The 21,608-nt window shown below is 45.5% G+C and overlaps 1 protein-coding gene across 2 annotated transcripts in view; it reads left to right on the forward strand.

Moving 5' to 3' along the window:
• Window positions 1-3,271: 3,271 nt before the first annotated feature.
• epha4l (eph receptor A4, like) overlaps window positions 3,272-21,608 on the forward strand; it is a 47,916-nt gene continuing 29,579 nt past the window's right edge. Inside the window, exons 1-3 of one of the 2 annotated variants that reach the window (XM_069534343.1) lie at window positions 3,272-3,483; window positions 5,003-5,070; window positions 7,402-8,065. In XM_069534343.1, coding sequence (XP_069390444.1) covers window positions 3,387-3,483; window positions 5,003-5,070; window positions 7,402-8,065 — 829 coding nt within the window. In that variant the 5' untranslated portion in view covers window positions 3,272-3,386. The remainder of the gene's footprint in view (window positions 3,484-5,002; window positions 5,071-7,401; window positions 8,066-21,608) is intronic. The other variant, XM_069534344.1, reaches the window with a different exon arrangement.

Here is a 21,608-nt window from a genome sequence, read left to right on the forward strand (position 1 = left end):
AAGCGATGTAAATGATTGAGCAAGGTTACTGTGACGACTGGTTGCCCATAATTTGTTTTTTGGCAACTTTGGTCTTTTGGGTCATAAGATAGGCGTGTAAACACAAGTCACAAGTCTCTGCCCCGATTGGAAACATACATCTACATAAGATCAGATTGCTTCCTGCAGACATCAGACTAAAAACATGAAGTTATTCACAGTGTTGTGTAATCAGATTACAGTAGCTTGATGTTTCAGTCAGCCAGAGCCCTGATGCTGTTATGTATGCATGCTGCTGAGTTACTATAAAAAGCATATACATTATAAGTACAGTTGTTGCAAAGTAGTTGGATGTCAGCATTAGTGAAGACAGTGAAGCCTCCACAAACCACAACTTCATTTTGATCCCATTGCATCTTTGTGTGAGTGTCCTGATGCTGTGCAGGAGAACTGGTCCTATAGTGGAAGTATGACTGCTAATAAAAGTGGATGTGCTTATGAGACTATCATAGAAAAAGCTTTTCATTTTTCTTCTGCCCAATGCAGCCCAACATGACGTGACATGATTCCTACTCCCCGAGTTCACCAAAAAGGTTAAAAGACTCCTCCAGGGAAACATGAGGGGGAAATTTTCATTTAATTCTTAGTTTTTTCGCCATCAACTTTTTCTTAAATGAGACGGAAAATAATTTGATATCAAAGCCCAATATTTAACAAAACAGATTGTGGCTAAACACGTGAGCAAATCAGTCGACACAAGTTTGTGGTAGGTTTGTGTGTGTGTGTGTGTGTGTGTGTGTGTGTGTGTGTCTGCTCAAGCAAAGGGTTTGGAGTCGGTGTGCATGATTGGCACACAATGCAGATGTGTGGGCAGCAGATGCCATCTGGAGAAAGCGGAGTGGGCTGGTGGAGGGAGGGAATTGGGGGGGGGGGGCATCCCACCAACCCTCCACACCCCCCCTGGTTTGACAGGAAAATAAAAGAAATGATGGGAGTGTAATCAATCAAAAACACTGTGACACAAATAAAGACGACAAGAAACACAACACGCCCACTCGCACTCCGTCTCGACCACCATCACGCACGGTCCTGTCTTTGTTGGTCGCTGAATACTTTGCCGCCATTGGTCTAAGACGATCAAAAGCGTCCCTCCAGGTCCCTCTCTGCCTTTTTAAGGTTGCCAGGCTTGTCGCCAGGGGAAAAGTGCCTTTCATCTGCGGCTGTAGTTTTGGACAATCAATGTTTGGGGGTAAATTGGCCAATTTTTAGTGGAGCACCAGATGCTTTGTCTGCTTCATTACGCCAGTTGAGGTGCTTTGCATCTTTAACCCCACAATGGAACAGTGTTGTGTCCCAGGAGACACTCATAAACTCATAAACACACCCCTCCATCGCTTCCAAATCAGCATCATTCATTGATTTCCTTCAGCAATCCAAGATCCACTGCTTCTCTCCACGACCAGTTATACACAAAAACACTGTACTCTCTCTTTCTTTGAGTGGCATCTGTGAGGGGAAAATAGAGCCACACTATGTGTGTTGAAGCATATGAGACAAAGGCCGGTCTATTCACAGTGAGATCATCCTATGAGAAAACTCTGAGATGTTTCCTTGTATGGGCAGAAATAAATATATTGTAGCCAAGTCTTGGAAGCCTGAGGTTGGTGTGACAGCTACAAAAAGGTATGGGAGCTGCCAGACTGCCAAAAGTGGATGCTAGAGGCAACATACTATATTTCAACACAGAGGCACATGCATGCCGAACATGTATGATGCTGAAAAATACATTCAGACACCAGAGTGAAGCGTGAAGAAATGTCTTATATGCATCTCACCATCACAAACAGGTTTTAAGCCAGATGAAGTTGCCTCAATTCAAAATGCATGTGGCTTCATTTGAAGGTCACATGATTTCACATCATCATATTGAGACATTTCAAAATTATTTGTGATGCAATACCTTCAGGATGTGTCAGAAGTCCCACAGCTGATAAGGATGCAGCGACTTTCCCAAGGACACTTCAGCACCGGGGATGTTTTTCCGTCGAATCACTGTCTGTAATCTGTAAAATGCCACAAAAGGAGACACAATATTATGATGGTGCTGTTTTATGGATGTGGAAACCTATCTGTAGTCAATGGCTGCAGTGCGTGGCGATGCAGAACACCCTAACCTGCCCACTCAGTGACAATCTCTTCTGCAGATCAGTCAAAGGGGGCTGCCGGCCACTGCGATGGGCACATCTCATGGGAGCTTTTGAGGACCTGTGTGGGAGGACATAAAAAGAGTGAGAGCACCCTGTGGGCAAAACCCCAAACCTGGACACAGCTGGCCTTTCTCAAACATTAACAATGAGGCCTTTGTTTGAAGGAAAAGTCCAGAAGTAACATCTAGTAACCTCTATTCCTGTGCATCGCTCACCTCTGGAGCTCCAAACCACCGCATCTTCTCTGCACTAACCCGAACCCTACACACGGATGCAGGTGCAGACATTACATTATCATCGAGTGACTAGTCCAGCACAAGCTATAAAAAAAACGATATTGTCAATTTCACAAAGTGCAATACCTTGTAGTGTTATGCAGGTCGTGCTCATGCTTGTTCCCTGATCCAATTTTGGAGGCAGAACAGGCGTCAATATATCCGCTAGGTGGCGACCTTGGTCTGATGCGGCTCACCTTGGACAGCGCTGCGCTCGACCGGAGCCAGACCTACATGCAGGATCAGCACAGTGTGACTGCTGAGGAGCGCAGAGGACGCGCACTGACGCACTGCATTTTAATGCATATTAATATGTAGTTGAGGGGCAGGTTCCGTGTCTCATTTAAAGTTAAGTAAGCAGGCGTTGTTTTGTGCGCTCTGGGGCTGTATGGAATAAAGGCGCACAGATACACACACACATACACCCACTCATTGAGCCATACGTTGTCACTGTAGAATATAACACACGACATTTGCACTCGCTGTTCATCATTAATATGTCTGTCGGCAAATCAGACCCAGAGTGAGTTTCTCCTTTGGACCTGCGAGCCAAAGAAGTGTCACTCCACACGAACCCATCCTCGTCCTGTCTCTGGCTAGATGACCAACCAGTGACTTGTGCATGATGGTGGCTGTGTGTGTGTGAGGGGGGGTGGGGGGTGTTAATGATTATTTCCCCCCCTTCTGTCCGCCGCGTTTCCTATATGGTTTGACGGGCTGCGCGTCAGAGCGCACAGACTAAAAAAGTAGACCCGCCTCCTGGCTATGGTGCGCTCGGTGAGTCTCTCTCTCTCCCCCTTGTCCGCTTCAAACCCATATTCCACAGGGAAAGAGAGAGAGAGGGAGTGAGTGAGAGAGAGAGAGTAGGAGCTGGGAGAAGAGCAACGAAACAAAAAGAGGAGAGAAAAACGGAGCAGCGACACAAATGGCACTCATGGCAGGGATTTTGTTGACGGCCACCTTTCTTGTTTTTGGGATATCTACATTTGTTTCGCCGGCTCGGATATACCCCCCGAATGAAGGTAAGGACACGGGGAGAAAACAACAACTGTCGCGGACTTCTGTCTCTTCGCCCCGCGTGTGTGTGTGCGCGTCTTTGCGCCGCGGAGCCTCGCTCGGTGTCCTCTGTGGCTGCGCGGAGCCGCGATGGGAAAAACACCGACCGGTCACCTTTTACGCAGCGTCTCCTCTGTCCTGCGAACGGGACTGGGACGAGAGGTGTCTCGGGCATGGATCGTGCCAGCTGCCCGAGAGGACAGGCTGGGAGCAGGGACGTACTTGTAGCCCCGATGTTCTGATAGGAGAGAAGGTCAAGCCGATGTGTGGCCGGAGAGAAGTGGCATCAATATGAACAGACCTAGAGAAGAACAAATGAATAATTCTCAGTTGTCACGTCGAGTGTAGATGGAAAATTATTTTGGGGATTAGGGGAAATAAATTAGGAAAGTTCAATTGTGCCACATAGAGAGAATCCACAGTAAAGAATATTAAGTGGTGGTTGTTAAATGATCTTCGGTTGTTCATAGCATTATTTAAAAATCGAGCAGACACAGAACATGTTTAAATTGAACATGTTCTGTCTGATTCACTGAAAACAAGACGCTCAGACACTCGCAGGACTCGATCCGGGATCCCGGAGCGCAGTTTCAAAATGTTAGACCAAATACACACTACATAGACCTATATATATATTTATTTATTTTTTACTGCAAATATTTAAAAAAATACACATTTGATTTTTATTATAAACACTTGGTTTGACGCACGAAGTGTCCTCTGCGCTTGTGTCGGTCCTGTTCGGTAAAGCTGCTGAACACAACAAGTCCACGACGAAGCATCACACGCTCACTGTTATTTCAATATGAAGCAAGGGTTTAAAATGAAAGATGGATCAGTCTATTGTATTCAGGAGAATTACATAAAGGGGATTTATTGATTATGCTCAGCTGTCGAGGAACCAAACAGAATTCAAAGCAACCCTAAAATAAATATACATGTTCTCAATGCATGTCTCTATATGTTTAAATTAATGCTTTGCCGTTTTCATGTTTTAATTTTTGTCGTGTTCAGGTATATTGTCCGCAGATGTCAGCACCATTTTAAACGCGTCTTGTTCAAGTTTACGCACACGGCTCCTCCATCTGACTGCGATCACATCAGACAGGCTTAAAGCTGCCTCTGAGCAAACTGAAAAAAATCGTTGTTTTACCCACACTTGGGGGAATGCATTTCTCATTTGTAGAACCAATCTTTTTTCTCAACGAAAATCAATCGAAGCGACACATGTCAAGCCGAGCAGAGGATTACTGTACACACAACTTAACATTTACAAGTAAATCATTTGTAGAAACACTGCTGCTACAGTTTGTTTTTATACCTGATATATCACTTTAAGAATTATTTAAATATATATATATATATATATAGCAACACATTTCACATTTCCTTCCTCAGCCTGTGAGACCATAGTGGATTATAAATGTTGCTGTGTGGAGGGACTGAGACTGCATCATGCTCACATCTCCCATTCTTGTTTTCCAGTCACGTTATTGGACTCCAGATCTGTACAGGGGGAGCTGGGATGGGTCGCCAACCCGACAGAAGGAGGGGTGAGTAGGCTACTGCAAAGAAGTGTCCCCTTGTTAGGAATGCATGATCCCCTATTGAGCAAAAATGGAGAGATAATATGCTTCATTGGCAGGAGCTCTTGAGTGGACCTTCAGTTAGATACACAAACTACTTTGATAAGACGTTTGTCCCGGGACGGCCTTTACGGGAATATCTCTGTCCATGATTTATTGTGCAGCTGTCTGCACTGTAGGGATATTAGACTCAGGGTGAGGACCAGGCAAAATTTCCAGTATCATACTCTGAAGTATGGATGAATCAGACTTTGCTGTTTTGTTTGTAGACCTCCTGGATCACTCCAGGGCCCCTTGGGGTCCCCGGAATTCACTTTGAGAGCCACGAGGTCTATAGGCACCCGTCTCTCCCCCTTTTCTCCTCGATCCCCTTCTCTCTAACCACTCTGTAATGGTCAGATGCTGGGGCCGATACTGCAGCGGGCGTCAGGTTTCCTGAATAGACGGTGGATTGAATCGGTCTTTGTGGAGAAACTTTATATCCCTTTCCACCATTGAGTCGTAGAGAGGGGGAGAGGAGGGGAGGAGGGGAGAGAGGAACTTGGCAGCTGAGAGAGGGTCCTCTGGAATGGATGAATAAGGGGGAAAGTGCAGTGGGGTCCAGCTCTTGCCGCAGGACGACTGGGTCGGGCTGTAAAGCAACATGGAATCGGGTTGACCCAATGTGTGATCCCTCAGTCTAATTGGGATATCCGCAGTGTCTCTTAGTGGGGAAAGAATAGGGTCTGCAGTTAGGCTGCAGTGAACCTGATGTGCCACTGACAGTAGCTTGTTTGAGAGAGGTGAGGTCTAAATCTGAGTGTATACAAAGAGCCCAAAAGTGACTTAAATTTATAATTGTCCATGGACTCAAGCTCAAACCTTTTCTGAAGGTCACTACAAATTAGCAACAGTAATGTCAACTAATTAATATGAATCCTGGGGAACAGAGTTTCACCTCATGCACATGTTGCAGCCTTTGCTTCACAAAGCTTTCCATAATCAGCCTGGCTGGTGCTGAGCTCAGGTCCTCCCCTGGCCATTTTATCACAAACAAGTGATTGACAGGGTCCCGGCTGCCCCCGTCAAGCCCACATTCACCCTCTCATTACGACCAATTGGCCTTATTCTTCCTCTTCCCCGCTATCAGGGGAAGGTGCGGCGTTATCTCAGCACCGCTTGATTTCCACAACAAAAGGGGGGCTACAGGAGGAGGGCAGAGTGAGATGGAGCAGCGGGGAATGATAGACATTTTCTCAAATCATACAGCTGCAGCTATGTTTAGCATTATCCCACCCTTCTCTGGGGAAATAAAGCTTTAAGCCAGATTGTTTACGATAAGGCCTCAAATCAAATCTGGCAGCATAACCTATATCTTCCACGGCCTCGTTATTATTATTTTTTTGCTCAGTGTCTAGATGGTTGAAGCTACGGCAGCCAAAGGCCTGTCTGCTCCGTTTACAGCCCAGCTCACTCAAAGACTCTATTTAAAACACACGGTGAAAAACTTGAGGGTACACAACGCTTTGAGCCTCTTAATACACGCTCCACAGTGCTCTGTTGAGAGGGGAACTTTATCACAAGTAAAACAAACATGGCTCTTGGCAAAAATAAGACAGGCCTCGCTGGATAACGTAATCCATGTGCCCCACGTCAGCGTCTCCCACTCGCTCCCTACGAGTTCTAACTAACAACAGCGGTGAACGTTTGCGCTGTCTCCCAGCCCCCATCATGTATGCAGATGTAAAACAGGCACATATTAGATCATTAGCATTGGTTCAGAGAGACCTTTACTTTTTACATGCACACACAACCCCCTCTTTTCATTCTATCCTCCTGATACCCTGAGCCATCCAGGTGTGTGTGTGTGTGTGGGTATACAACATTTTGCATACTTAACTTTAGGCAGCTCCTATGCATAGAACTAATTACAAATGTCCTTTCTCTCACTTAGGGAAAAACCATGAATATTAACATCTTTATGATTCTATTTTAGGGTCTAACAAGTCTATTAGGTGCCATTGATAAAATATGCATAAAGTTTAGCCATCAATTTATCGCTCTGGTGAGACTCAAATATTGACTAATCTTCATGTTGTTTTACACAGTATCACTCATTCTTTGTATAATCTGCCTCTCAGTCATGTGTAATACTCACACAGTCTATTTTGATTAGGAGAGCCTTTAGTTCTGATACTTTTCTGATGTTTTTATCCTTTAACAACACTTTCTCCCACAATTTTGCTTTTGTAATTTAAGTATGAATTCAGATGTTTATGAATGTCCTTGTAACATTTTAATGTTCTGGCCTTTCCCCAGTGGGAGGAAGTGAGTATTATGGATGAGAAGAACATTCCCATTCGGACGTACCAGGTGTGTAACGTCATGGAACCAAACCAGAACAACTGGCTCCGCACTGACTGGATCCCCCGCGGTGGCGCTCAACGAGTCTACATTGAGATCAAGTTCACCCTCCGAGACTGCAACAGCCTCCCGGGGGTCATGGGAACCTGCAAGGAAACCTTCAATCTTTACTACTATGAGTCCAACAATGACAAAGAGCGCTACATCCGTGAGAACCAGTTTGGAAAGATCGACACCATTGCAGCGGACGAGAGCTTCACTCAGGTGGACATTGGTGATCGCATCATGAAGCTGAACACAGAGGTGCGAGATGTTGGCGCCTTGACCCGGAAGGGCTTCTATTTGGCCTTCCAGGATGTTGGAGCGTGCATCGCTCTCGTGTCTGTCAGGGTCTTCTACAAGAAATGTCCTTTAGCAGTGCGCAACTTGGCCCAGTTTCCTGATACCATCACTGGAGCCGATACCTCCTCACTTGTGGAAGTTCGTGGCTCATGCGTGGATAACTCAGAGGAGAAGGAGGTTCCTAAGATGTACTGCGGGGCTGACGGAGAGTGGTTGGTCCCCATTGGGAACTGCCTGTGCAACCCTGGATATGAGGAGCGCAATGCAGAATGCCAAGGTAAGGAAATGACATTTGTCTTGATTTTTTTGGGCTGACTGGCTGTTTTTGACACTGCCTATCTGTACTGTATCCTACCTCTTCTTCGCTTCTACCCCTCCTCTTGCGCTGTCTCCCTCTTAATGCCTGATTCATTCTCTTTGTCCTCTCCACCCTCCTTCGACTCAGCTACCTCTTGCGCCGTTGGATAATTTTCCTTTTCGCTCTCCCATTTTCTACAACCAGTGTCTGGTTGGATGATAGGAGCAATGATGATTGTAAATGGAGTAATTAGTGGGCCCACTGGGAGGTGTTGTGCAGTGGGGTGCATCCCAGGAGAATCGGTGACACCGGGAGGGGAGACTCGAGCTCCAACTGGTTCACACTACCGCCTTGTCTTTCACCCCCACCTGCTCTTTCTCTTATTCCCAATGGAGCCTGAAGCTGGGAAAATGAGATAGACAGCTTTATAGGAAGGGAAGGAGAGAAAGAGTTTATCATTCCAAGCAGGTATGAGAAGAGTGAAAATACACAGCTGTGAGATGGAGTTGGAATGGTGTTATTTGGTGGGGGGGAATGGCCTTCGTGGACGATTATTCTAGTCTCAGCTCGCTGTGATCCTACGCAGGGCTGCTTGATGAGGTTTTAAGGTCAGTGTACAGTGCCTCTGACAGAGGCCTCAGTATATTGGTGAGCTCAAATCATAGCCTAGAAATGTCTACAAACCTGCCAAGACATCTTTCAAAACTTCTGCTTTTAGAGGTTTCAAGCTCAGGCTGTTATTATGATTGGCACTTTTGATAGACTCTTAGCTAATTTAACTGGCTTGTTTCATAGCTCACAGTATTAGTTTATGCTATGCAGCACTGTATTGTGGACAGCATCCAGTAGTATCCAGCAGCTGTTTTGTGGATCACATGCAGCATTTTGCCAAGCCAGGGCTCGGTTGTCAGCTGGCCAGACGAGTGGATGCTAATTCTGCCACGATTGGTTTACAGCAACCTCCACCCGCCACCTTTACACACACAAAAAAAAGCAGTGGGCCACAGCAGTGAGGGGTCAGAGGCTGGGCACGGGTGATTAACAGTGGGATGGACCACTACACTTCCCCTAATTTACAAGGGAGCCTTTATCTTGGAGGACTAATTGCATGACAAACAGGTCTGGTGATTTAAGGGCACTACTGGCTGCTTGGGGGTGGGGTTGGTAAAGGGGTACAAGTGGTCACAGATGGGTTTGTGTGCACGTGTATATTTGTTCCAAAAGAAAAAGAGTGTTATTTAAGCTTTATAAATTCTTGTTGTCCATCTTCGCTGTCGCTTGGCTCAGATGGCTGCGGCCAGGTTTCTGTCCTCAGGGGCGGCTTCAAAGAAGCAGAGAGAAATGAAGGGATGATTGAAGGAGACCAGAAGGTAGTTAGTTACAGACCATAGGTAAATCTCCCCAGGTTTGGCTATCTGTCATGCTGTTTACTATAATAACCTCCCATTTCAACCCTGATCTCATACTGTATATCACAACTTTAATTTGCCTGCCACATCGAAATGGACTCCTTATCTCTCCTTTAATTCCAGTGAAGATAAATAGCTGTTACCCTGCAAAGAAAGCAATAAAGGATTTGGAACCCTTGATTTTATATGACTAATGCAGTCTCGTAGTGCCTGCCAGCCTCTGAGCTGGCAGTATTGCTTTTCGAGCCAATACATCCATTTAGTTCACATATCACTGCATCTGCTTTGCTTTGTTTAACTTTGCAGTGCCAGTACATGCACTCCATTCACTTTGAGCTCCAATTAGACTGTTTAAAAAATGTTAAACATTTCGCTTTCAGTTGTACATAGTGTAACATGCACTGGATGTGATGGTGCATGGCAGCCCGTTGCGTTTGTGTGGGTCAGCTCCAGTGACTCAAGGGTTCAAGGATGGTGGCCACTGTCAGTCTTCAAGTGCACTGAAGAGCTGGTTAATATTCCTCAGTGAGACAAGCTCTATGGGAGGCATGTTACCATGTTGACCAAGAGTTTAGATAGGAGCCAGGTTTGCAGGGAGGGAGGGGGGTTTATGATTTATTAAAAAGTGTATGAGATTGTGTCATCCCATCCTCACTTTGATGTTGTTTAAAACTATTGTTTTGAAGGGTTTGAACATGAGCCCTGTTTTGTTTGTGTGTGAGTGTGTGTGTATGTGTGTGTATTCACATACTTGTGTGTCTTTCCTTGTCTTGTGTTCGTGTGGGGTTACAAGGGCACCTTGGCCCCTGTTTCCCAGCGCAGGATGAATGGGCTCTCCTCCATCATTGTTTGGGGCAGCAGCGGAGCCGACTGAGGCTGGTGATGTTTGGTGGGTTGGGGGTGGTGGTAGGAGGGGCGGCTGGTGGTGCACGTAGGAGTTGTATTCTCCACCCCTGGCAGAGGTCAGGGGTCACCGCCTTCTGCATCCATCTTACTGCTGTGTCTGACAGGGTCGTGGATCCAGGATTGATTAAGATGTCAGAGTTTTGACAGCTGCGGCTGGGCTGTGTGCGTGTGTGTGCTCAAGATAGGCCAAGGGTGGTGAGGGTGTTCACTCTGGGCCACGGCAAGAGGGGCAACCAGGGCACTTAGGGCCAAGGGGGCCCCTGATCTAAGGCGAGGGTACTGTGTCTGTTTGCATTTGGGATCCCGTTCCCTGTTAACCACATCCCCCCACAAGCTCAGCAGGGAAAGGGTGGGGGTCAGGGTGTCCCCTCGCTCCTCATCTGGTGGGGGGGTTCCTTCTGTTGGAGGGGTGTTGATTAGGTGGTGGAAGGGAGAGATAACTAAGCGTGCCTTTAGGGGAAAATGACGATGAGAAGTTTTTTTTTTGCGGATGTGAGACTAAATCTAAAAAGATGTGTGTTCAGACAGCAGTTTTACTTTGATGTTTGTTTTCAGGAAACCTTTATTCCAGATTGCCGTCATCGCAATATATGGGATGTTTGTTTCAATGTAAACAAGCAGATGAGGAGTCTGCGTAACAGCAGTGGGATATTTAAAAAGGACGCTGAGTGTGCATGTTTGATGAGACTGCAAAATGGCAGGTCATAGATTAGCTGAGAAGTTTCTCTCCTGCACTCCACCCGTTGTGTTGTTGTGTATGTGTAAGTGTGTGTATTTAGGTCTCCAATACTCTCTCTCTCTCTCTCTCGCTCTCTCTCTTGTGACAGTGTTAAATATGCGCTTGGGAGCATCATTCTAAATTCACCAAGTAATTCTATTTAGCCCGTCGGTCCCCAGTGGCTTCAAATAAACAGCTTCAGTCACTTTCTCTTCCTCGTTTACCTCCCCCCTCCTGCATACACACAAGTAAAATATTTGTGTGTGTCTTCTTCTTGGTTGGCTCGGTGGCTTGTTGTTTTTTTTTCCATGTCCCCCTGTCTCTTCAAATAACCTGTTGCTCCCTATGAGCTTTCTTCTTCTCTTTTCCTTTTTATCTTGAGCCATTTTTGTCGCTGAGTTTCTGTTAACAATTTTCACCCTTTCACAATCCCTCTCTTTTATCCTCCTCTGTCTTATTCTCCCCCTCCTCGTCTCTGCTCCGGCCGATGAGGTGGTTAGTGTTTGTCAGCCTGTCTCTGGTGGCAGCAGCAGGAAGTGGGCTGAATAATGAGATTACCTTCACTGCTGGGAGGGAGTAAGCTATGAGCAGCGCACGGAACGCTGTCACCCGCTGCCTTTCACACAAACGAACGTGCAGGCGCGTGTGAGTGTGCACACAGATACGAATGCAGAGAAGTATGTTTTAAGTGAGAGGGACCAGTTTGTGCATGTACACTCACCCATGTACAGCTATGCACAACAACACAAGTCCAAACACACACATGTAAGAAAGGACATGTTAAGTACACAGGCACTTTCATAAATATGTACAGCAGATGCACCCACACACAAGCTTCACACACCCTGAGCGGAGCAGAATAGAGGTGAATGTACTCATCACTCTCGCTGCCACCAGAGAGGCTCATTTTGTGCTCCTGAATAGAGACGAAGAATCTATTACCAACAGAGAGAAGGAAAGAACAACAGACACGGAGAGAAAGGACAAAATGTCTCATGAGCAATCCTCATTATACCCTCTCCTTCCCGCTGAAATATTTGCTAAAAGCATTGTTTTAATATTCTGTTCTTGTTAAGCTCCACAAATGATGAAAAAAAAGTCCTCTCAACACTTCCCCTGACTGGACGGAGGCGGGAGGGTGCGTCGGGGGGCTTCTAGTGGTAATTCAGCCGGTCATTAGCGGAGGTGCTGAAATGCTTTTCCTGCTCGGGCTGTCGTCCTGCCGCAGTGTTTGTTCCCTTTTCAGTTCTCGACACTCATCACCTCTGTGTCTTTCTCCTTGTGGTGCCCTATTTAGAGCAGGAAGCCACCGGTGATCGAGCTTGACCCGGGCGGATGGCCATAGTGCTCCCCCAGTGCCAGCTATACACCACAGTGTGTACCGGTACGCTGCTACGAGCATCCATCTTTAAGTCATTTATTTCCTATTTGGGCTTTAAAGCTCGTTTTTTCCTATGAAAATCAAGTTCCTTTTTTTCACTGGAGCGACATGCTTTATGTTGCCTGGTTTCAAGAAACTGACACTGGTTTTCAAGACAGTGCCAGAAGCATGTCAAGCTACATTTGAAATGAGTAGAATTATTACAGCCTCAAATGCTTGGTGGAAAATATGCTCTCAGTGCTGGATATGAAACCAAATAGTATGTTGAGCTGCAAAGGTTTGAGAACTGGCTGACTAAAATGCTAGAATATTCTGTGTTAATGAATTGGCTTCACCATATTTTCTTGATCTCTTATTATTTTATATATTATATATTTTTTAACAGTGAGGAGCTGTCGGAGTTAGATCATTTCACTAAGTTCATGTGGAGGTAAATAGCAACAGGTGTCATTTAAAAACCTGAAACTGGCTGATTTACATTGTGAATTACCTCAAACTGAACTGGCAGACAGAAAGCTGGCTTCAGCTTTTCAAAATGAGAGTAAAAAAAATTAAGCAGATCTTTTTTTAAGTTATCCACAGTGGAAAACATGACACAATAAAGCATACGCAAAGATGCCAGTAGGCTGACTAAATTAGTTTGAGTTTGTTGTTGATGGACACTTTTCTGTTCAATGCACAACTGGAAAAATATGTTGAGTGACGAGACAGCTCCAGGAACATCTTGAAGGGAAAGAAGGCAAATATTAGATCTGAGATTTCATGTTCCGTTTTTTCCCAGTTGCAAACTGCTTATGAAAATGGATACTGTCCTACAAAAACAAAAAAACGTTTGCGAAGCTAACCGTTGACCTGCTAGTATTTCAACCCAATTCAGAAAAGCTTGAGATGTAACTTTTCATTGGACAGCGATGGTGAGCTATACTATGCACATACTGATAAAGTCAGTGTCTGCTAGAAGCAGTTTGCATTAAGATGGATGTTCTTACAGAGCAGTGTAACATGGTTGTCAGCTGGAATCAGCAACAAGCTCTCCTCTCCTCTCCTCTCTCCTCTCCTCTCCTCTCCTCTCCTCTCCGTCTTTTAGAAAAGCATCCCCTCTTTGAAGCCTGCGATGGGAAGAGGGAGCGATTAAAGCAGTCAGCATGCAAATTAGCATGTCAAAAGGCCCTGAATCAATACCCCAGCTCTCTACCAACACAACCCTGCAGTCCTTTCACCCCCTCTTCCCTCTCCCTCTATCCGTCCCTGCCGTTCCCCCATTCGTCCGGCTGTTTCCCTTCTTCTCCCTCCATTTTCTCCCGCACACTCTCTCGCTTGCCCCTCTCCTTTGCTTTCACTCGCTTAAAATTGTTCTCTTACCCTCAAAACCCCTGCTTTCTCCCTCAGCTGACAGACAGAGAGAAGAGACAGGGTTTGTAAAGAGAGATGGACGGATGTATAGGCAGAGAAAGACGGATAGGGGGAGAGAAGTGGATAGCGATCAAGTGGGCATGGGTGGACTGTTTCAGAGAGAGAGAGAGAGCGAGAGAGGTTATGAAAGAGGACGAGGGCCTCTGCCACCTTCTTTGTGCTTTGAGATGAAGAAGAGACCTCTCTCGCCAAGACGAGCGCAGGAGATGGAGATGAGGAGGAAGGAGGGAGGAAGAGGGAGAGAAAAGCAGACAAAAAACATGGGGGGAAGTGAAGTGGAAAGAGATTTAGTTCCAGTCTGGCAACCGTGCTTTTTTCTACACTTCATCCATCGGTTCACCATTGCACGGAAATCCTTCTGATCTGGTGCAATGTGTTACTGATCGCAAGGAACGTGTGTGTGTGTGTGTGTGTGTTTGCACGTCAGAACCATTATCTATATTTATTCTGTGGATCTGTTGCGGCAGGCATATCGCATGTTGTATCATAAACTTCTATTAACGTTCCAATCGCGTTGCGCGATCTGAGCCTGTAGACAAAGCATCCCAGCAACCCTGCAGATGGACGGCCAACTCTCCCGCACTATCTGACAATGGGAGGTTGATTGCAAACACCTTGGAGGAGCTTTATCTCTCCCTCTCTGTCTCCCTCTGTGCCGATTTCCAACCTAAGCTCCCTCCGTCCTGCCGGGCTGATGAGTAGGTGGTCTTTTCTTCTCTTTTGTCATCATCTGTTTTCTCCTAAGGCTGCAGCGCTCGGTGGCCAAATCATAGGTTGCTCTGTTGCAATCAGTTAGGGGTTATGACAAAAAGCCTCGCAATAAAGGGCTGCTCTGTAATCTGATTGGCCCGGAGACTGGACGCAGTGTCCATTTTAATGAGCTGAGATCCCTCTGTAATCACAGAGGTGGAGGAAATTTCACACTCGTTCACTTTGGGAAAACACACACACACTCCTAATGTGAACTGTTTTGAAGAGGAATACATGGAGGTTATTACAATGATCTGTAAAACCTCAGTCAGTGCGAGTGGGAGGGGGCATTTAGTGAGCCTGGGGTTCTAGAAGTAAAGTGCAGGTGAGTTTGGGACACTTCCAAGGTTTTACAACTCATCAGGATAATTTATGAGCAGAAAAAAATGCAACAACTGCATTAGAATATAGCTGATGTGTTAGAAGTTGAAGGTTCTGAAATCTGAGAAAAATATGCAGCAGATTAAACCTGTTCACTTTTACTTTCTGGTTTCATTTTGAAGGAATTCTGCAAGTACAGCCCAGTTTTAACTACTGTAAATGAAACAAGGAATCATTCTGCTCTGACTAAAAGTGACACCTCTCGTTCCTATTCTTGGTTGCATGACTTTGAGATCAGGTGGCTGATCTCTTGCTGTGACGACATGTGTATGTGCACAGATGAGCAAACTACACGTGTATCAAACACACAGTGGGGTTGCCTGCGAGGTGCAACCTCTCTGCAGGAGAGCTGGAATGTAATTTGGGGATGTGGAGGTCTCGCAGCACCGGGGGGAATCTGAAAGCTGCTGATCTCCAGCCAAAGGCAGAGGTGTGTCCATGCTAGGGCACGTCTTAGGGATTAGAAACCTTGATCCTTCCTGATCCGCAGTGAGCTGTCAAATACTGCTGGAAGAGGAGGAAGGAAAAAAAACACCACGCGTTCCCTTGAAGGTTCACTGCACGGAGCGGAGGAATGTGAAGGGAAGAAGAAAGAGGAGGAGGAGAGAGAAAACAGACAAAGGAAGATAGGATAGAGATAGAGAGAAAAAAGAAGTGACTGAAATGAAATGGAGTCGTGGATGTGTGTAACAGAGGATGTGTGTGCGGAGTAAAGGAGAGAGAGATGAACTGACTCCTGTTTTGTATCCCTGATAAACGGCAGGGGGTGTAAAAGGTGGAGTGGGGGGTTGCGGGCACAGACAGTGATCGCTCTTTGAACAAGCCTAGTGTGGCTGTGTCACGACCTGCGGCAGTTGCAGCAGATATAACTGTCAATATCTTTTTCATTGAGCGGGGTCACCTCACTTTGAAATGCTTCGTCACAACTCATACCTCTGTTGACGAATCAGTCTCTTCTGTTGATATCACATTGTGTAAAATAATCTCCATTCTAAACTATTTAAATAGATATTGATAGAGATCATGCATGTTTGGTGTGCAAAGATTTCTGGGAGCTCTGCAGAGCCGCTCAAGTCGCCGACAAAGCTGCCAAGTGGCGAAAGAAACCATAAAGATAAGGAGAGATAAGAGAGGCGGCAGGGTGAGAGTGGTGTTCATAATCTGAGTGAAAGAGGATGGGGAGGCCAAAAAAAATAGAAAACATAAGTCTGGCTGTCTTCCAGCGGTGCCCACACACCGGCTCGCTGTGCAATTGAATCTCTTGGTCCGTTTGTTTGCCTCTTCCCATCATCACCGTGCCTGTGTGTCTGTCCTCACATCAAAGCTAAAGGCTACAGCGTTACACATTAGTGGAGTAACCCAGTCTAAGCAGCAGCCATTAACCCCGGGGTCCTTTTACACACCCCATGTACCCCCCCTCTCTGCAAGGCAAGGTTCAACTAGCCTGGGGTTACGGAGGGCGACGCATGAACCCAAAGTCTGTGCAGACACACGTAAGAGCTGCTAACTTTGGAACGCAAACACACACACATCATGCTAAGCCATACCATGCGAGAAGGAGCTGACGCAGTTTCAAAATGGTGGGGGTATCACTTCCACAGCAACAGTGACCTCTTTGCCGTTTTGAGAGAGGGACAGAGAAGGGGAAAGTGGTGTGGAGCTAGTGAGGCCCGGGTGACACCAGCAGAGGTCAAAGGTTAAAGCAGTGACAGCCACAGTGGAGACCAGCCGACCGTCATTGGGCTGACATGAGCTGTTGAAGAGCTAGTGACCCAGGAAAGTTTTTATGTACCCTGCCAGACCGCACGCACGCACATCACACACACACACACACACACACAAATGCAGTGACACAATGCCATGCACAGTTTTTCTCAGGAACACAAACCGTCACGCACACACACATGCACAATAGAAGGTGTTCTGAGGCCCCAGACAGGCTGTCGTCTGGGAGCTACGAGCAGATTACCTAAACAAACAACCTAAGAATACCTTTCTTTTCACCCGTAAGTCGGCGCTCTCCAGCCCTTCCTCATAACCCACCACACCACTTGTGAAAAACCAACAGGGTTGATGTTCAACTCGCCCGAGACCACAGACAACTAGGGGTAATTAAAGTTTTGTGTGTTTCTGCACACTAGAGCGTTGACAGATGAGTGTTCACACTGATTCAACACACCCTATGTCACATGTGTCTTTTAATCTGGTGTGTTGTAGAGACTCACTCTTCAGATTAAGTCAAAACATTTATGGTGAATGAATAATTATGACATATTCAATTACAGGGTGGCCACATGATAGATGTTCATATTTAGATATTTGTGTTGTTTCTCATCAAACCTCAGAACTTCATGGGGTTGGTTTTGTCATCTTGTTTCCATTTTATCTGGATCCCAGACAATGAGATAATGCAAAAGTCTGTTTTAGCTTTAAGTGGTGTGTGATTTGGTTCTGTGCTAATGATGTCAGGCTCTCACCATTTTTCCAGTACAATTGTAGATACCTGTAGAATGCAGATCAGCAGTGATGGAAATATTCAAACTGATAATCAGATCATACAGACCCAGTTTCTCATCCTGGTCACACTGTATTTAAGTGGAATGATCTCAGTCGCCAGAATCTGTTTCTTTTTCTTATCTTCATCTTTGTTAGTGAACTGACCAATTTTAGATTTTGCCATTAATTCTGTGAAAAAGCAATTTGATGACATCCCCTTGAATTTTTCACTATTTCCTGATATTATTAGATTAACTGAAGAAAAATAAAATAAGGTTGGTGCAACTCAAATGCTGAATCGACTTTAAGTCATCTAGTAATCTATCGCCACTTGCAACATTGATTAAATGACAACAATATATTTGATATTTATTTGCTTTATTTTCTCATTTATATTTATATTATAATTTATCTATTTCTAAAACTATTCGTCACTCTTGCTTTGTTTTATACATTTTACACCTTGACTTGATTATTTGTTTGACCCCCCCCAATAGACAGTTCTTGGAAAAAACAGAAAACGAAAGCAGATCATAATTACAACATAATGTGATAAATGATTAATTTAATTTTTTTTATTTATGCAATTACCTCAAAATAAGTTAACAGAAATGAGCGTTGTGGTGATCTGCTGCGTTTAGTTTTGTAGTTGTGCACGGCACACGGTTTACACTTGTTGACAGAATTGCATGAGGCCCCACTGAGACTGCCTCCCTATCGCTTCCTCTTCCTCGTCTACTATTCTTAGTCTGTGCTCCCCTCAAACATCCTCCCTTTTCCTGCCCCATTCTCTTCGACTCACTGCTGCTCAGTTTTCTCGATTGTTTAGGGGTGTGTGCCCATGTGAGTGTCCCCTCGCACAACAACATTAGCATACTCCCCACACCCCTCTGCCTCTTTTTTTCCATAATTGAATTGCAACGTGGCTCTTTTCATTGTAAACAATGTCAGGAAAGTATATTAGATACTCTGCCTGCTAACATACATACACTTGTGGATGCACACACACACACACATACACACATACACACACACACACACACACACACACGAGACTCAAACCCTGGGAGACTTTAAAAGAAAAATGGACCAAGACAATACCTGAGTTTGTTTACCTCCTATCCTCCCTGCTGTGCTCCTGTCCTCATATTTATACAAAGCCTCCTCGGTAGATGTGTGTGTGTGAGTTTGCATGTGATCGTGGTATTGCAGTCTGCGTCTGTGTAGTCCAGAGGGCCTTTGAAGGACTTTGTGTGAATGCCTGAGTGTGTGCAGGTGTGCACAGGTTTGTAAACCTCTGTTTGTGTACATAAATCTCTGTCTTGTTTGCCTTGAATTATCGTCCATTACCCACCTGCTGTGTGGATCTTAGGTCACAAAAGGTCCTGAGTGAGTTGGCGCTGGGCCCGGCGTTGGGAGGTGCCACCCTTGTGGATCTGGCATGGGTGCAAAAGTGGAATCTGAGTGGCCACCCAACGTAGCCAAGTCAAACAGTGTTTCACACAACAAACAAGGATCAGTTGTGGGCTTCTTCCTGTTCTGTCCATCTCTCTGGTCTTCTCTGTCCATTATAGTAGTTATTTCTCCTCTGTGCACTTTTCCCTCAGAACCAACTCTGTCCTTAGCTTTCTTTTTGTCTCTTGTCTTGGTTTCTAAAGGAGTGGTCTTTGACCATTCTGGCTGGGTGGAATGTTTGTGATAGAACCATTGTGCTTATACTCTTACGTCTTAAGGCCAGGCTAGAGGAATAATGGAGGAAGTTGAGGCCTACGTGTCAAGAGAAACGTGGAGACCTTGGTCCGCAGGAAGTCCTCAGAACAATATTTCAATTTGTCCAGTTATGTAACTATACCACAACAATACAGGTGGCACCAGAGTAGTTGTAACAAAGAATGTCTCCATATTTGAAGAGGAAATAGTTTGTTTGGCCTGTCAATAAAACCCTTATGCTTAAAAAACTGAAAGGTTTTATACCCTCTCATGCTTTACATATATATATATATATTTGTTGTGTATATATACACAAGAAATCAGTTAACAAACATGCGGAAATGGCACATTTGCAGATTTTTGGTTGCAGTTGTTTGCCAAAATGGCAAAAAAAGAAGCATAAAGGAAGAGTTATTTGTCAAACTGTATTTGACAGTTTTATTGTTACCATGGTTGTTCATGTTCACAACATGTTTTGCTCATCTGGCTCTTTGGCTGGTGTGGGTACAGACATTTTAATTAGGGCAGCGTCCTGGGTGGCTCTGGTGTGATGGATTGGTGCTGTTGAAAATACAGTTATTAATCATCTGGCATTTGACTGACAGTCTGCTGGCAACTCTTGCACGCCCCATTGCTGGCCACCATTAGCAGTGATTGTCAGCAAGGTTAGCTTGTGTGTTATTAACACTGTTAGCCTCGCTGGCTTTTGTTCTTAGCCTTCATTAACACTGGTAGAGATGTCAACCCAGATTTCACGACCCACTCTTTTTTGGTTTTGCATTTTAAAGGATGGTCCCACTAGTATGAGACCTTTTCCCCTTGCCAGGTCAAGGTCATGATGTGTGTAGAGTGTATGTCATCAATCATGGTGATCAGTTTCGGTGGCCGTGTGTCTCTCATCCATCACGCTGATGGGCTTCGCTGGCCGTGTGGCTGTGCGTCGCCGTCAGGACCGGAGGTAATTAATAATCCCCAGTGACGGAATTAATGAGCTAACCTGCTCCACTCTCCTGCTGTTCTAGTGACAGATGTTAACGGTCAGCCGCTAGTTATCCCAGTTAATGTGCCAGTGACTCAGGTGTATTGATGTGTCGGGTCTTTTATTATCTGAATGTCTCTATCATGTATGTCTGCATGGGGATGGACGGTATAGAGCTCTTTTTAATCCAGCAGGGGACGGTAGCCAGAGGTAAACACAGCACCAATGGAATGGCAATCCTTTCCAGCAGGAGTCTTACCTGAGCAACAAACTTTTCCACAGGGGAAAAAAGAGAGAATGGACACAAAGGCAGAGGGATATGGCAAAGAGGCGAGTTGAATAGAGAGTGCTGGCTCCTCAAGGTGCAGGAGTGGGAGAGACTCTCCTTGCCCTCGGGTCTTGAAAGCCGATCGCTTCGTTTTTTTGAAAGAGCGGCTTTGTGAAGATCCCTCTGACTGCTCTTCTGAAGAGCGCTCACTGTCTGTTATGACTAAAAAAGAGTGACCGAGTTTTCATCACCCAAAGAAGATAAAGCACGGTCCTGAAAGGAGAGAAAATGCTACAGTTTGAAGTTAATTCTCTTTTTTTGATTACAAGAGAGGTGATTGTTCTGCCTGGGCCGGCCTAGTTATTGTGTGCCGTGTGCTGGGTGTTATATTCCTGGGGTTTTTGGATGGCTATTGTAGCGCAAGTTTGCTCTCATGCTTTAAATCCCCAGTGTATTGGATACTTTGTTTTGTAGGTTGCAGAATAGCTCGCCTATCAGGCTTCTGAAGCGGGTCACTCAAGGTGGGCTGTAGGGGATGTGTGTGTGGGTAGATGTGGATTTATTTGGCGGCGTTGTGGGGAGCATCCATAGCTGTTCAAAGCCTGGTGTGTAGGTTGTTACCACTCAGAGGAAAACTTAGCTGGGTTATTGCTGGCTGGCGTGTGGGTAGCTATCATTGTATCATTAGCTTTGGTGCACTCCTATTTTTTTTCTTTTGCAGAAGCTGCATCGACGGTTTTGTCTTGAACAGAAGTTCCCGATTTTCCCCTCTGCTCACGCGGAGCATTCAATTCAGTGAGCCCCCCCCCCCCCCACATGGACAAAACTAATCATTAACTCCCCCCTATCCTCTCCCTCCACCCTTGTTGCCCTCTTTCCTCCAAAACGTGCTTTAGCTTAGAGACAACCGGGATGTGGATGGGGCGGGGGGAAAGGCTGACAAAGGGAAAAAGGACTAAAGCCAGAGAAGAGTATTGAATAAGTGAAAGAGCTGCCAGGGGAGAAAAGGGGGAAGAATGCGATGTCCCAGTCTATGAGGGATTCCATTTTTTTGCCTTTCCAGAATAGAACAGTAAGTCACCAGTCTCTTTGTTTGCCTTTGATCTCTCGG

The sequence above is a fragment of the Paralichthys olivaceus genome, chromosome 11, assembly GCF_024713975.1.
Source record: "Paralichthys olivaceus isolate ysfri-2021 chromosome 11, ASM2471397v2, whole genome shotgun sequence".
NCBI classification, from domain to species: domain Eukaryota; kingdom Metazoa; phylum Chordata; class Actinopteri; order Pleuronectiformes; family Paralichthyidae; genus Paralichthys; species Paralichthys olivaceus.